Here is a 15,707-nt window from a genome sequence, read left to right as displayed (position 1 = left end):
AATCGCTTCGATGCGAAAAAGCGGTACGAAAACTCGCTAAAAATATGTAAATGGAGAAGAAAATCATTCCAGCAAGGCTAAAATAACTCTTGAAAGTTAAGAGGAATCTATTTTTTTAAAATTATACACACATGTTTTGTTACATTAAGCCAGAAGTTCGTAAAACAGGCGGTCGAAAATCTCCTATTTTGGAAAAATGGCCTTTCTTAACTTTGAACGCCCACCTGACTATGAAAGATGGATGGACATTGTCCTTATTTTCTATTTTAGTATGTTTATTTTCATTTTTCTGGTAGATAAAGGGGGGTGGCTAGCCACCCAATCCACCCCCCCTGGATCCGCCCCTGGTTATATTCTCTTACCCTTATTATTGTACACACAAATGTTCCGTTTCCTAGGAATCAATTCTTCGATGAAATATGTGTGAAGTTCTTAAAACTTTATGGCATAGGAAATTGAGCATTGAAACTAAATTATTTGAAAGGTAGGCTTACTTGGAAATGGGGCAAAAGACAAACGAAGCAAAAAAGGTCTATTGGGTAAAAACTATCTTCAATATAAAAATTTAGGTGTTTGGTCGTTCAAAATGTAACAATGAAATGTTTTAGCCGCTTGGGACACAAAACAGTACAGACTTGCTCTCTGGAGTTAACCGATCAAATGTTATATTCTCTTACCCTTATTATTGTACACACAAATTTTGCGTTTCCTAAGAATCAATTCTTCGATGAAATATGTGTGAATTCCTTAAAACTTTTTGGCATAGGAAATTGAGCATTAAATGTAGACCTTGCTTGGAACTTTAAACCGATTTTTCTGTAGCTTGAGCATCGAACATTGCTGCTTTGGCATATTTTCGACTTCCAGCTGCGTTTCCTACGAAATTTGTTTGTGTACCCTCGGGTGAGGTCTTTTTGTAGGTACAACATGTAAATGAGGTCACATTGTTTTACCTTTGTTTGTGATTCTTTGTATTCTGGAGCAGTACAGTAAAAAGCCGCGAGTAAGAACCTAAGATTAAAGAACCTGTTAGGCTAAAATTTGCAAATAAGACTCCATTTTTATAAGAACCTATTTAGCCTCAAATTTGGAAACAGGTTCTTATTTTGTAAAATTGATTATTAAAAGTGTTTATTTCTGGGAAATACGTTTAGACAAAGCATTACTGTACATGTATATAATGCCATATTCTAAACGACTCGCTAGTGCTTCATTTTTGCGACTTTTTTTGCTTGTTTACAAGCGAAAATAGGAGAATAGCAGTTATGTGGGGCAAAATTTGGAACATTCTTGTCTACTCTCAAGGGACTTTTTTAATTTCTCAAGGGAATATTTTAATTTCTCAAGGGATTACTTTCCGCTGTGAGTGATCACGCGATCTCGTGGAAAAAACGTGACTTGTCACATTTACAAACGTTATATAACAATGTTAAAAGTGACATGTCAGCTTTCTTATCTCAACGCACGTGTGACTGAAAGGCGATCTATAAAAAGCGTCGCACAAACAATGGATTGCGTAACTAAAACACGAATAAATAGCCACTAGCACTTACATCGTTTAAAAATTACAAACGTCAAGAATAAACCATACCAAAAAACTTGCTCTTTTCAAAGATATTATTGAAGTTAAAACAAATGCAAGAGATGGGGGCTTCTTTTAAGGCTTCATTTTTAGGCCAAATTTGGTCGCTACAAGCGCCCATTCTATTTCGTCATCAGCCTAGGTCGTTAGGGACGTGACCTCGCGTTGACAGCAATGTTGCATGAATCGGCTTTACAACATGCGATCGTATCTACGCAGTTCGAGTGGAATTCCAGTCAAAGACAGCAAAATTCCTTCGTATTTCATCTTCAAATATAATTCGATAGCATTCACTGTATATATGGCTTTTGTTTAATCCTTCTTGGAAGCCCACGAAGATGCTGTCTTGATATCCGACCCTCGCATAGACTGTCCACAGCCCTCTATTTTTCGTGTTTTTCGATCGATGAGCGCTCGGTGAGAACGGCGAGAGACCTGGACGCCAGCACAAAACAGAAGAAGCAAGAGGGTGGGGGGCGGGGAGCGAAAAAACGCCTGACTCGTCCCCAGTCGTCTTCATACAGCACGCGGCAAATATACAGCGGAGGGAGAGATTGCCGCGTGCTATATGAAGACGACTGGGGACGAGTCAGAAACAACGCAGCTTGAGTGTATCGATTAGTTTACGCAATGTTTTCTCCGACAGTAGTCGGAAATATCCATATTTTTTTCGAGCGCAATCGTAACGATACGGCCTTGAACACATTGAACAGCGGTCTACCTATAACAATTCAAATATGGCGTCACAAAAGCAAAGCGTCGAACGCATATTTTGCTGTTTCATTTGCTAATTTCGCTGCCGTGATCGACTGCCTCGAAAGGTCCTTGCAATTTTAAAGTATAGAATTGTCAGATCTCGGTGAAATTTGCACTGTTTATTTGTGTAATGTTGAGGAATATGTGTATAAATACCCGGCGCGGACGAGCCATTTTTGACAAAATTATATGGCTGCATTTCCTCCGCGAAGATAGGAAATTGTTAAACTAAACTACAAAGCAACCGTAATGATAAGTTCGAAGAACAATGCACAGGATAAACCTTCGACTCATACTTCATGCAAAAAAAGTCGGTATCTCGAAGAGACTTTGATTACATTAGCACTTATCTGGTATGCAAATTTTATACAAAACGCCGATACCACTAAAAGTTCTATTGGCATCAATTTAAACTTTCTTCAGAAAAAAAGACCTATTAAGAACCGAAATAGCCTAAATTTGTGTTAGCTATCATTAAAAAAAGAACCTTTTTAGGCTAACCTGGAAAAAAATAAAGTTCTTACTCGCGGTTTTTACTGTATTGTTTCTTTATATTTCTTTCTTTTGTTTTACCTTATCTGCGTGGCGTACTTGATGGAATTAATAAGATAAAATTGAAAAATAGGTCACCAAGGGTGACATGAGTCTAATGCCGTATGGCATAGTGATACAGATTGCGCGGTTTTCGTAAGCCGGTTAAAATTGGTTAGAGGTTTGTGTTCGGGAGTTTAATTTAAAATGCTTATAGCAAGCTAGGGGCATCGTGGATGATTATGGATGAAAACGAAACAGTCATAAATGTTATATGCTTCACAAAATTTAAAGTATGAACAGGAGTTGATGTTACTTCTTCCGTATTGTCCGTAAAAGCAGAAACGATTAAACATTTGGACAAGATTGCGTGACGATTTACAAAAAGCATGTTCATTACAACAAGGGTTGAAGAACTTCACATCGTTTTCTTTCAGATTTTTCACCATTTTGATGATGACTCTTGAAACAGATTTTGCAATAAAAGCACTTGAAATAGTGACTGTTACTCCATTGTACTGTAAGCACTTAGTGACAGATTTTCCTAAAAACGGGTGTAAATGCTCACGTCAATATAATGATGACCTTTTGAACGCTGGAAACTAGGCAATTATTATCGAGCTACCATACACAGGAGCGAAGACTGTTTATCATGATGTACAAATTTCGCGAATCATCACTTCCATATCAATGTAACCATTTTATGATTTTTCTAGCTGTAAGAAGAACTTAAGATCTCTGAGAGTCGTAAAAGCATGAAATTCGATTTCAGTGTATGGCAAAGGCCGGGACAGTGTAATACTGCAAAGCGGCCAAACAAACGCATTTTGATTTAGTCGCGTAACTTGATTTACATTTATCCATGTACATCTTTTATTTTTGAAGGTTTTTGTTTGCACTGTAAAGAAAAAATTGGTCAAAATTCGAATGACTTAAATACAAAAACCGAGGTAAAGTTTTCTATTTTTTAAAACAAAATAAATATTTGGTCGCATTGTGTAAATAAACGCGAGTCGCCGTCGAAATATTTTTTCTCAAAGACGTCTTGCTTTTTAAGCAAGACGAAAACACAAGTGCTTAACTGAACTGAAAACGAAGATTTATTTTCACAAAAAGCTTACAAATGTCTTAACTGGAAAATTATTTCGTCCTGTTCAAGTGTTGAATAATCGTGACTTGAGAAAGAACTTTTAATTATGCGTGGGAACACGTGTCGCTGATTGGCTGTTTTTAATTGAAACTAATCGTGCGTGTCCGTACGGAGTCCGTTCTTGCAGCTGATCATTGTTTTCTACATTACAGCGAACGATTATCGATCCCGAACCATTCCCTTGGGATTGCTAACAGCTTTTTTTCATATAACAAAGAGTCTAATGCGCATGCGCAAAGCGCACGCAAGCATTAGACTCAAAAACCACTTTAAGCGCTCTTTTTGGAAAAAGTTGCTCTGGACTCTACTACACACTAAAAAATTTCTGTTTAAATTTTTCGTCAAACTTTACTCGTTTCAATGACTTTTCATAGGTTTTTAAGTCGCCATGATTAATTACTGGTGTACTTCGTTCATACTTCGCACAAAGGTGCAAGCCCCTATTTTCAATAAGAAAAGAATTTTACCAAAGGAATGATGCCTCATAAAATATGTTTGTACCCAGAACACGTACGCTTAATGAAATAGTAATAATAATAAAAAATAACATGGGAATTTGCAGTGGCACTTCCACATGGTGGCTCTTCGTCCACTGTTCCCGATCGAATTGGAATTTAGAAGCGTTGATTTTTGCAGAGGGAGGAAAACTGGAGAACCCGGAGAAAAACCCTCGGAGCAAGGACGAGAAACAACAAACTCAACCCACATATGGCGCCGGGAGGCGTGTACCGCTCTCTCCACTGCGCCATCCCCGCTCCCCCCCCCCCCCCCCCCCCCCCCCCAAAAATATATGGACCTTTCTCGTAGGAAACTTCCAACAACCTTTGAAAAAAAAAATGTAGCGAAAATCTTTATTCTGCTTGTGTAAAATTATTCTTTGTAACTTTATGGCGCTCGTGTTGTTTTATTTAGGTCGGACGCACTCAGTAAGTAAAGGAAATTTTCAAAGAAAAATGAGATTGATGGAAACTTTTTCGAGGGTTTTTATGGAAATGATATTATACGCGCAGCGCTCTAAAGCGAATGACACACTGCGCATGAACTGATATCAGCTTACATTTTTGGAATTGATGATTTTGACAGCTCAGAGTACGTTGAAAAAAAGGTGCATCGGCGATTAAAAAAAAAAAAACAGTAACAGAAGCGCTGATCCCAGAAAACTAGTCTAACAAGATAAGCACTTTTGCAGTTCAAACTCGTACATTAATTAGTTTTACTGATCTCACTGAAAACTAAGTTCGCTCGCAAGAGATGCATCCTCGGATACCCAGAGGCAGTTAATGGGGCCGGCGAGGGAAAGACGAAACTGCGGGAAAAAATTCGGCTAAGAAAAGTAGGAGCGATAGAAAGAAGCCCCTGGGAGTCTTACCAGGCCAGTTCTAAACAGCTCTCTGAATGCTGCCTTCTGATTGGGTAGAAAAAGTCCTTTAAGTTATAGTGTAAAAGGGTGAACGAGAGTTAGCTAGGGTAAACGAGGGTGAACGTGGGCGAACAAGGGTGAACGAGGGTAAACTAGGGTCAAGAAGGGTGAACTATAGCGTCGAGGGTAAACTTACTAAACTATTGACCTATGGACCCTAAGTGTGAGTCACTGAAATTCCAATATTGGAATTTCACTTAAAAATAACCTGATTGATCTGAAGTGTACTAAACTAATTTACAAGGAGTATGGGTTAGAGTAATAAACAGTCATTTACAACCAACTAAATTCCTTGTGAATTTATTTTTTCCTAAGAGTGTTGACATGTAGATCATCTGGCCTTTGTATTACGTGACACGAAATTCAGCGATGGTACAATAATATTACTGTGGAAATATCCTGCTTAAAATATTGATTTTGTTCACGCAATGACTGCAGCCTTTTGTGTTTTTACTAGAAATAGAATGTTTATGGTGATATTGTTAGGTTTATATGGATGCTAAAAAGATCAGGATAGTTAAATACTAAGGATTTTCAATGGTTAGCCTTTTTTGTGGAAGCAAGACAAGATCAAGACCAGAGATACTGGTTACAGTAAGCTTTTTTTTCGAGTCAAAAATTTGTCAGATATGCTGAGGAAATATAACAAATAAAAAAAGAAAAACTAAGCAATGTGCTGCACATGTATTCACTCTAGCTTTGAGACACAAGGCAGCTGTCACACACACCACTTGGGTTCAGGATTTTACAGCTCTTCTTTGGCAGTGTCAGTCTTGAATTGTTTCAAGATGTTGCGACGCACACTGAACTCATCCTTCTTAGTGATACTAATGGCACCATCTAAAACAGAACAAGGAACTTATGACAACTGTCAACAAGGTAGCCTGCGAGCAGGCTCTCTATTCAGGGGCTTGTCCCCAAATAGAGAGCCTGCTCGCAGGCTATCAATAAGGATGAAGAATAACACTCAAAATCGCAGTTATTGTTTCATCTAAAATGGTGCCTATTTTTATCTCAGATGTATTTACCGAAATGGTCAAAACTATTGTTCTGACAGGACCCACCACTTAACAAAAAGACATTTGGTCTCTTCATGTACACCCTTCCCACCGAAGATGGTGTCTTGTTTGTATAGCCCCCACTCTATCAAGAGTAAAAAAATTAAGAAAGAGATTCAAACCTCCTTGTACCATTTTTTAGCAATACAAGCTTCATGCACACCAAAAATGAAAGTCTCAACTCAAATTTTGAGGCCAATAATTTTTTTCCGTTTGGCTAATCAGACAGGTGGTATCTTGCATACCCCTACCCCTCGTCACATTTACATACGGTAATTTTGATTTACCGGTAAATTTGGTTATAGTATTAAATAATACTTACAGAAGAACTAAAAAAATACCCAGAAAAGCCAAGAGAAGGGAATGAGTGCAAAAACCTGATAACGTACTTTTAAAACAGATTACACTTGGGTAAACTTGAAAAATGACTGCCAGTCACCCGGCATTTTCAAATTTATCTCATGTGGCCGTGTTTTTACCAAAAACTTGTTGCTCTGCTTATTTGAAGTAAAGAGCTCAAAATTACTAAACATTTATAGAATTATTCAAAAAAACTGTGGCCTGGCCCCCTTGCATTCTATGCTGTCAAGTGCAAATGAAGTCTTACCAAGGAGGCGTTCCAAGCGGTCAATTTCAGTAGTGACAAAGGCATCTCCTTTACTCAGTACCCTCTCCATGACCTTGGTGTAATAGGTTGCAATCCTAGAAAAAATTCGTGTGTTAAAAACAAATCTTAGCTACCACAAATTGAGTCTTTAAAGGGACACTGTTACAAGCTTCACTTCAAACATTCAAGATCCTAAAGACGTAAGGAATAATAGTGGTCCAGTTTTGTTAAAAACGACTATGCCAGTGTACTGAAGCTATAAACAAGCGATATCATGACATTGTGATTCCATCAGGAACTTTAGATCTTAACTTGAAAAAATTGGCAAAATGCCCAATCTGATCGGCTACACAGGTGCCGTCTATTGATTGATAGACAGCTCTCGGAGCGTGCCCTCATTTAAATTTTGCTGAATTTTGGGACTCAAAACCTTCAATAAATCAATTTTAGCAATATTCTGTGTTAAATAGATCAGCCACTGGGTTATGCTAAAACAATTATTAGAAATAGATCAGCCACTGGGTTATGCTAAAACAATTACCACAAAACAAAGATGGCTTGCTCTCGGTTTCTATTGACTTTGATAGTTTGCAAAGGGTGAACTATCAGCTGATAGAAACCTCAAGCTTGCCATCTAATTGTTAATTACTAGGTAGATCCAGACAGAGTGATTTTAAAGAGCTACTAAAGGCACGCATTCACTCACTTGGGATTGTCTTGTGTATCAATGAGGGACTTAGCTTCTTCTAAGATTGCATCACGTTTGTCCTGGAAAGAGAAAAATAAAAAAAATTGTGTTATCAGATGTTACTGTAACTGTAACTGAAAGTTAACATAATTTCATGTCCAGTCATCTATTGCAGTATTTACTATAGCCACTCACCTGATTAGTCATGAAATCCTTGGCAAGCTCATCAAATTTATCGATCCTGCCAGCCTGAATATGAACAGTTAATGTTTTAAGTATCTTAAGACTACCTGTACAGAAAATAAGATAGTTTGCAGTTCCTTTACAAGCATTATTTTTCTTAAATTTACTACTGTAAGGAAATTTGCCATTCCCTTAGCAAATGTTCAATGTTTATGCATAAAATGTTCAAGAAATACCATGCACTCAAACTCAATTGCTGGTTTTCACTGTCACGCAATCAAAAAATAAATTCGAAACCATTCAACTACAGAAGCTATGAATTTCAAATATTATAGATGATAAATAGATAAACAATTTCACCAAGTTTCGGATCTGTGCGGTGTACCGTTCACGAGTTATTTTCTGAACCTTTCCACGCAAATTTATAAAGCTTAGTATGGAGACGCCATAACTGTGTCCTTCCGAGGGACACAGAAATGGCCAACGTGATGTCAGAGAAACCATCTGGAACTCAATTCTGTTTACAACAGCGGCTATCCTTGGCTTAAGAGCAAGTACACTTTCACATAAACACCCCTTATTATATCTGAAATGTTCAATCTGCACAAAATGGAAAGGAAAGGCCTTTTTTTAAACAAAACAGCTTTGTCACGGCACTCAGTTTGATGTCACATACGACGGAGAACTCAAATATTCAAAATGCTCTGTTTTAAAAACGAATGACACTATCGATCTGGAAATTTGCAAAAATATATATTTTTAGTTTATCTTTCGCCTTATGACAACGAAAATTTTTTAGGCCTAGTAAATTTTGATTTCATAATTTTATGACGTAACATGAAAACCAAGAATATTGTAACCGCAAGCACTATAACTCAATAAAGCACACGCTTGACGGACTGTGTACTTTATCGAGATATAATGAACTCGAACTGACAAGTCATAGCGTGGGCAATTCCTTAAGTAAACTAACAAGCTCACTGTCATGCTTTTCTGTATGTGATCAAAGGGCCATCACACCATAACAATTATTGTACTCTATTTTATACCATGCCATAGAAAATACAGCCAATCAGAATTCAGAAAAGCCGTTGTATATTCGACGGTATTTAACTCAACATTCCCATCGTGCGCTGCGATCTTATTCTCGACGAAATAAAGTAAGCGTATTTTCTATGGCATGGTATAAAATAGTTACACAACACTTTCTCGTGGTATACTATGGAATATCCCACTTCACTTGTATTTTCTTGGTATACACACTCGCCTAAAGGCTCGTGTGTATACCGAAAAATACAAGTGACTCGTGGGATATTCCACAGTAGACCACTCGAAACGTTGCATAACTAGTATGTATTCTCCCTTTGAGCCAAATGGTATGAAGAAGGTCATTATTAGATAGCCAGCAAATAGAACTTACCTCCATACTAATTCCTCCTCCTGAAACTCTGTTAGTTTTGCATTTTTCATTCAAAAAGTCTATGAAGTCTTGCTCACTGCGGCCTCCATTGTACTACAACAAAAAAGTAAAACTATCAAGCTTTCTTGCTCATGCAAGGGGGACAACATCAAAAGACCTTTTGGAGAACTCTTCATAAATTAAAACTTAAAACAGTAACCACACTTTAATTTAGAGAAGGTGTGAGTATTTTTGAATTCTTGTTAGAGCAGTCTACACTCAAGTGTCGGAGTTCAATTGCCATTTGCTGTGGTTTTGAACTGCTATGCTTAGTGATTGGTTTACAAAACTTACATCACTGTCTCATCCATAGGATCAACGGAATGTAAAATGGCCAGAGTGGTTCTTCAGTTGATTTGGTGTAAAGGGTCTTAGGCCATGTTCACACTTAGTGTCGAGCACTGCCAAAAATAGTGTTGTGTTTAGACACATAAACCAAAGTACCCTAGTACCTTTAAGTGCCCGAGACTGAATTATGGCATAGGTGCTTAAAAAATAGTTTGTCCACCTTAGAAACCAGCGAGAATCGTGCTCAGGCACCGTGCCCAGGCACCAAGTGTGAACACAGCCTAAGTTGACCGTAATCAAATCACTATCAGACATAATTCCCCTTTTAAATTCAATTAATTTCCTAATGCTTCCATTCCTTCAAGTATAACCATTATGCCAGCATAGCAAAATGGTGTGCAAAATGGTGCACACAGAGCACTCAGCGACTGACATGGCAGGGATTTCAAATGTTTATAAAATAACTTTTTTGATTTCTGGAAAATAATAACTGTGTAACTTTTAAGAATTAAAATGTGTGCAGATGTTGAAAACACTAACTTTGATGGGAATGCTGGTGGGCTGCCGTGGAGGACATTGATGAGGCCTTCTAAAGGGGTTTCTGATGTCACTTTGTCGCTTGTTTCCAACCCACCTGTCACATATTTGGTGAAGGAAACATTGTCGCTGTTGCAAATAAACACCCTTTCAGTGCTAGTTTCTGTCAACTGTTGGTGCTCTGGGACAAGATTTTTGCTACATTTTGAGCTATTTTGGGGCAAAGTTGCCTGTGCCAAAAACCCTTGGAAGGCCTCATTGAAAGTCTAGCTGTCACTTAAAATGCTTTCATTGCAGAAAAATCTATTATTAATTAATAACATTAAGAAATAAAACATAATAACCTCTTCTCCATCTTTATTGTCTTTGGGAAAGAATTTAATGGTAGGGAAGCCACTGACACCATACCTGAACAAATAAAACAGTAAAATTAACATGTATTACAAAAAGCAAATTGGTTACAGTTTTATTCTCTGTAAACACTTTGCTGATTATCAACTGAAAGCTGGCAAAGGCAAATTAACTGCAAATTTTGAAATGCTGACATTTTGAGCATAAGTCTGGTTTTGTCAGATTAAAGAAGGGCTATACAGCTGAAACAGTGGTTTACTTACCAGTACATTTATAAACTTTCAGTTGGTTGTTAACTAAGTGTCTGGCCCACCCACCCTATACATTGTCAACAGTGTCTTTAGAAGCTTAGAAACTAATAACTTTGTCCCGCTGTTTAAGAAAACCTATGGACCAGAAAAGGTTTCAGCTAAGCTTGTAGAAGTGTCTGCTCGTGAGAGATCATGTGAATGGGACCATGACTAAATAAAATTATATACAAGTGGTAAGTGTTCACCTACATGGTGCGTGTGCATTAATCAGTGTAGGTCTACAGACTTACTTTTCTCCCAAATCTCTTTCTCCATCAGCATCTACTTTGGCAACAACACACTAAAGAAAGAATTTTTCCATTCAAAAAACATGCTAGGGTAATTGATAAATATAAATTGTTATTTTGTAGGGGTGCTCACAGCATTGAAAATGGTGAAAGAGTGATAGTAGGGACTGGGTGATCTGTGTAGGAGGCTAGGGTGGGAAGGGAGAAGGATAAATAATTTAACAATATTTTATAATAATTTTTTATAATTATAGTGTCCATTATGAAGGGCATTATGAAGGGGTCTATTGTTCACTGAAGTTTTTTTTTATTTGTATAGATACAAATTTTTCTTTGACTAATATTTACTTAGTAATACTTCTATTGTGTGAGTGACAGTGCATGTATTGCCTGTACTACAAACAGCGCAAAACATAATTAATACAGTGCCATTTTGATGCTATAAACTTACATTTGGTTCATTCTTGAAAGCATTTCCCACTTTTTCATAAACAGGAGCAAGATTTTTACAGTGGCCACACCCTAAAGAGAAAATCAATTTTTAGAACAAATATCCAACCAACAGTAGCGGTTACCATAATTAGTTCATGAAAATAAAATCTCAACATGCTTTATCGCAAAATATCAAAATAATTAATATTATTCACTACACATGCTATGCACCATTTTAGTGTCAAGTCTAAGAATTAGCCATGTTCAAAACGAGCAGGGGACTGTCGGTACGAATATTCAATATCGATTGCACTGAAAAACTGGGCCCATCATCTGAAAGAGCATCCAAAAATTAGTAACTCGACCAAATTTGAGAGTTATTGGTTTAAACGCATAGGTACTGGTTCACTTTTAGAAATTACTAAAATAAGAGAGCTTAGTATGGATTGGAGGGACAGCTGTCCATCCAGCCATACTAAGCTCTCTTATTTTAACGATTTTTAAAAGAGTCCCATGCCTTTGCGTTTAAACCAATAACTCTCAAATTTGGTTGAGTTACTAACTTTTGGTTGCTCTTTCAGAAGACGGGCCCAGTTTTTCAGTGCAATCGATATTGAATATTCGTACCCGAAGAAAGTCCCCTGCATCGTTTTGAACATGGCCCTAAAATTTGGTGCTTGTACATCAGCAAAATATCACCTAGCTGAAGATTTTGTTTATTCTTGACAGTGTATGGTATATTGCAGGGCCTGAAAAAGTGATGTCTGGTCATTTGGGCAAGAAGATTTTCCTGCCAGTCAAGAAACTTTTAATTCTTATGCCTGATAGGCAAGGGTCCAGGCAAGTCCTCCAGCATTCCAGGCAAGTAAAATAATCACATTTATTTACTGTTTTTTTGTTGCAACGCACGGCTTACAACACTGATTACAGTCCCACAACTAACTCTGATCTTAGCAGTATAGTAATAGTATTGACACATTTATTACCCTTGAAAGGCAAATTGTCAAATGAGAAAACAATTAAGGCAAAGTGTCGGATACAATCCTTACATGGGGCATAAAACTCGACCAAAACGTCTTTTGTCTTGTCCAAGGCCACCGAGTCAAAGTTGGAAGAATCCAAATCTACAACAGCTGTCTTGAAGATGGCTTTGTTAGCTCTTGCACCTATTACAGACGAACACAACAGCAATGAAAAATTGGTATTTATTGCTAACATTTAATCAATTACAGTGGTAGTCAAGCACATAAGGGAGAGGAATCATGTAACAAACTGAGAGGAAGCAGAAATCTTGGATAATGAGGGTGTTCCTTTCAGGTGCTGGAAAAAGAGTCTGGAGATGAATAAGGGCTGTGAATAAAGACAAAGAGGGATTTGAGGTCCCCAGCACTCTTCTATGGGCCTGTCCTGGCAGGGGTACTTTGCAGAACGCAGAATTGCAAAATGGCAGAAAGCAGAATGATGACCTAACCAACAATTTAAAGCTAACCGCAAGCAAACCACGGTGAAGCTTACAGAAAGCTAACCAGAGTGAAAGCTATAACCGCAAGCAAACCGCCCACTGACCATCATTCTGTGTTCTGCATTCTGCAAAATACCCATGCTGGGCCTGTCCCTCCAGAGAGGGGAACCATTCATTGGGAAAGAAGGTTCCAAAATGACTAATGAGCCTTGTTCCAAAGATAACTGGTAAGACTAGTCAAACAGGCTTTCGAAAAACATTTTTGGTTTTCTTTATTATATTTGTGTTGTGAAGTGTCTTTATTATGCAATCAAGAACTATTGTATTAGCATGCTTACCAGATTTGCCTTCAATAAATGACACAAGATCCTTGATGTCCCTTCCACCTGAATAGCTTTTAATACAAAACAAAATTATTTTATAAAAATGTTAGTGGTTATGACTTGATGGCTTAAGTTTTTATATGTATATTTAAAGTAAGGTGTCCACAATTAGTTAGTTGAGGGGACTTTTCCCCTCATCTACAGATTATTGACACAATAATTAAATCATCATCATCATCATCATCATCATCATCATGTTTTTCCAGAAAATATCCATACCCCTTCCATGGAAGGTTTTTTGTTTTGAATTACCCCACCCCTCTGGAAATTCCAGTTAAACCCCATACCTTTTGTCTAAAATTTTGCCCTTGAGACCTTCCACTGCCTTGGAATTTCCAATGACAGTCCATGGGTTGGGTATACATGGATATTTTCTGTAACTGCACATTATTACTATTATGTAGTCACATTAATACAAAGAGAAAATCGTGTCTGTACAAAAACAATCATAAGAAGTTGCTCACTCTTCAGCTGATGTGCTTCCTTTTGGAAAGTACTTGAGAGTGGGAAAACCACTGATTCCAAATCTGGAGTTAAGAGTTTTATCTGCATCAGCATCAACCTTGGCAATGACTACATCATCCACTTTGGCAAATGCTTCTCCTAATTTATCATATGTTGGCGCAAGAGACTTGCAGTGACCACACCCTAAAAACATGAAGGTCAACGTATGAGGAAAGCAATTTCTTTTCTTCTACATTTATGTATTATAAACCAATTACCGGTAAATATTAAATGAGCCATTCTTAATTTTAGCATCAAGTTGTTTTGAAGAGACTCGAAATTAAAACAAACTCTTATAATAAGCTTCTCATAAGAAAATACTTTCTTTTTGTATCACAAAGATTTGCTTCAACTTCAAGGAGAATGGCCTAAAACTGTGTGAATGTGCTTTAATTTTATCAATTTTTTGTCTTTAATTTTATTAATTTGTCAAAGAACCAATAATGTAATAAAATATTTATTTTTATTGAACATTAGCCTCATAATTATTTTGCTAGTTTCCTGAAATTGCCTTCAATTTGATCTATATACTTGCAGAAAAGGAACTCGACCAATAATTTCCCAAGCTATGGACCACTTTATACAATCCATGTAGTTCAGTAATTGGCACCAATCATCATTGGAAGTTGGGGGGGGGGGTGGTGGAGGAGGCGGCCCCCCATGAGCAGAGGATTTGATAGCACTTATATGCCTGTATTGGAGGCTTTTGAAAATAATCTTTTAGTGGACTTTCTAACTAACGACCTGATACATTTAGTGAGAGGAAGCCACAGCAGCTCTTGCTGGTTTTAATGGGGGTCCTCTATCCAGTTTGAATTGGAATTTGAAAATGTTAATTTTTCAGGAGGGAGGAAAACCGAGAGAACCCAGAGAAAATCCCTCGAAGCAGGGACAACAACAAAAAAACTCTTTAAAGCTGTGTTAAAGGTTAAGGGAGGCCAGGGCTCCCTATCCCTCGCCCTTACGCCCTTACCCCCCCCCCACTCCTGGCTTAAAAAACTTTTACACTGATTTACTTTTCTGAGTTGTAAAAGCCTTTCATCCAGGTCCTATTCAACAAAATAGTCACACCAAGAGCAATCCCCACAGAGGTTCATTTTTGATTTTTTAAGTGACAAAACTGAAGTTTGAACGAAACTGCTATGATAATTGACTTTGGGAACAATTTTGTAACTGCAAAATGTCATAATGATCGCATTGTTTCTACTCACAAGGTGCATAGAATTCAACAAAAGCAAATTTATCACCATTTACAACCTGAAAAGAGAAATGGGAGAACAAAGATAACGTCAAATTGTTCGAAAATTCTGTACATTAAGAACTAAAAATCTTGTACAGTACGTTAAGTATATCATAAAGCACGTGTCGAATTATATGCTTAGCTAAATTTAATTTTTAGGCAGCTGAGTTTGAAAACTATAGCAGTATTAAAACCTGTGCAATTAAAAGGAAAAAAGTAAAATAAATAAGCCGCAAAAGTTTAATTGATCTATACTGACAGTATTAAGAGAAAATCGCAGTCACTTTGCAGCTTTCAAGTGCAGACTGTTTTGTCCAATCATAGTTTGACACCGCTCGCATCGATAATTAGAGCACAATTGCTCTGAGTAAAACTTCGCTTATAAATACTTACCGAGTCAAAATTTTCACTCGTAAGTTGAATTACGTTTGCTTGACATAAGCAAAGTCCAGCTAGGAAGAGTAGAACGGCCGAGACGTCAACCATTTTTCAGCAAATTCTACAAAAGAACAACGTTAGGATGTCAGCCAGCCAGCCA

At 37.4% G+C, this 15,707-nt stretch overlaps 1 protein-coding gene across 1 annotated transcript; it reads right to left on the bottom strand.

Moving 5' to 3' along the window:
- Positions 1-5,723: 5,723 nt before the first annotated feature.
- On the bottom strand, positions 5,724-15,702 carry LOC144651775 (uncharacterized). The gene is made up of 13 exons (XM_078511753.1): positions 15,563-15,702; positions 15,141-15,186; positions 13,890-14,073; positions 13,381-13,436; positions 12,630-12,746; positions 11,600-11,670; positions 11,152-11,201; positions 10,604-10,667; positions 9,396-9,488; positions 7,988-8,041; positions 7,811-7,872; positions 7,105-7,199; positions 5,724-6,279 (listed from the first exon to the last, which is right to left on the bottom strand). Exons 1-13 carry the CDS (start codon positions 15,653-15,655, stop codon positions 6,185-6,187), a joined length of 1,080 nt encoding a protein of 359 aa, XP_078367879.1. The 5' UTR covers positions 15,656-15,702; the 3' UTR covers positions 5,724-6,184.
- Between the last annotated feature and the right edge of the window lie 5 nt (positions 15,703-15,707).

The sequence above is a fragment of the Oculina patagonica genome, chromosome 4 (assembly GCF_052425735.1).
Source record: "Oculina patagonica isolate OP01 chromosome 4, crgOcupat, whole genome shotgun sequence".
Lineage (NCBI taxonomy): Eukaryota > Metazoa > Cnidaria > Anthozoa > Scleractinia > Oculinidae > Oculina > Oculina patagonica.
The sequence above is the reverse complement of the archived record's forward strand: the minus strand, read 5'-3'. Positions and strand labels throughout refer to the sequence as shown.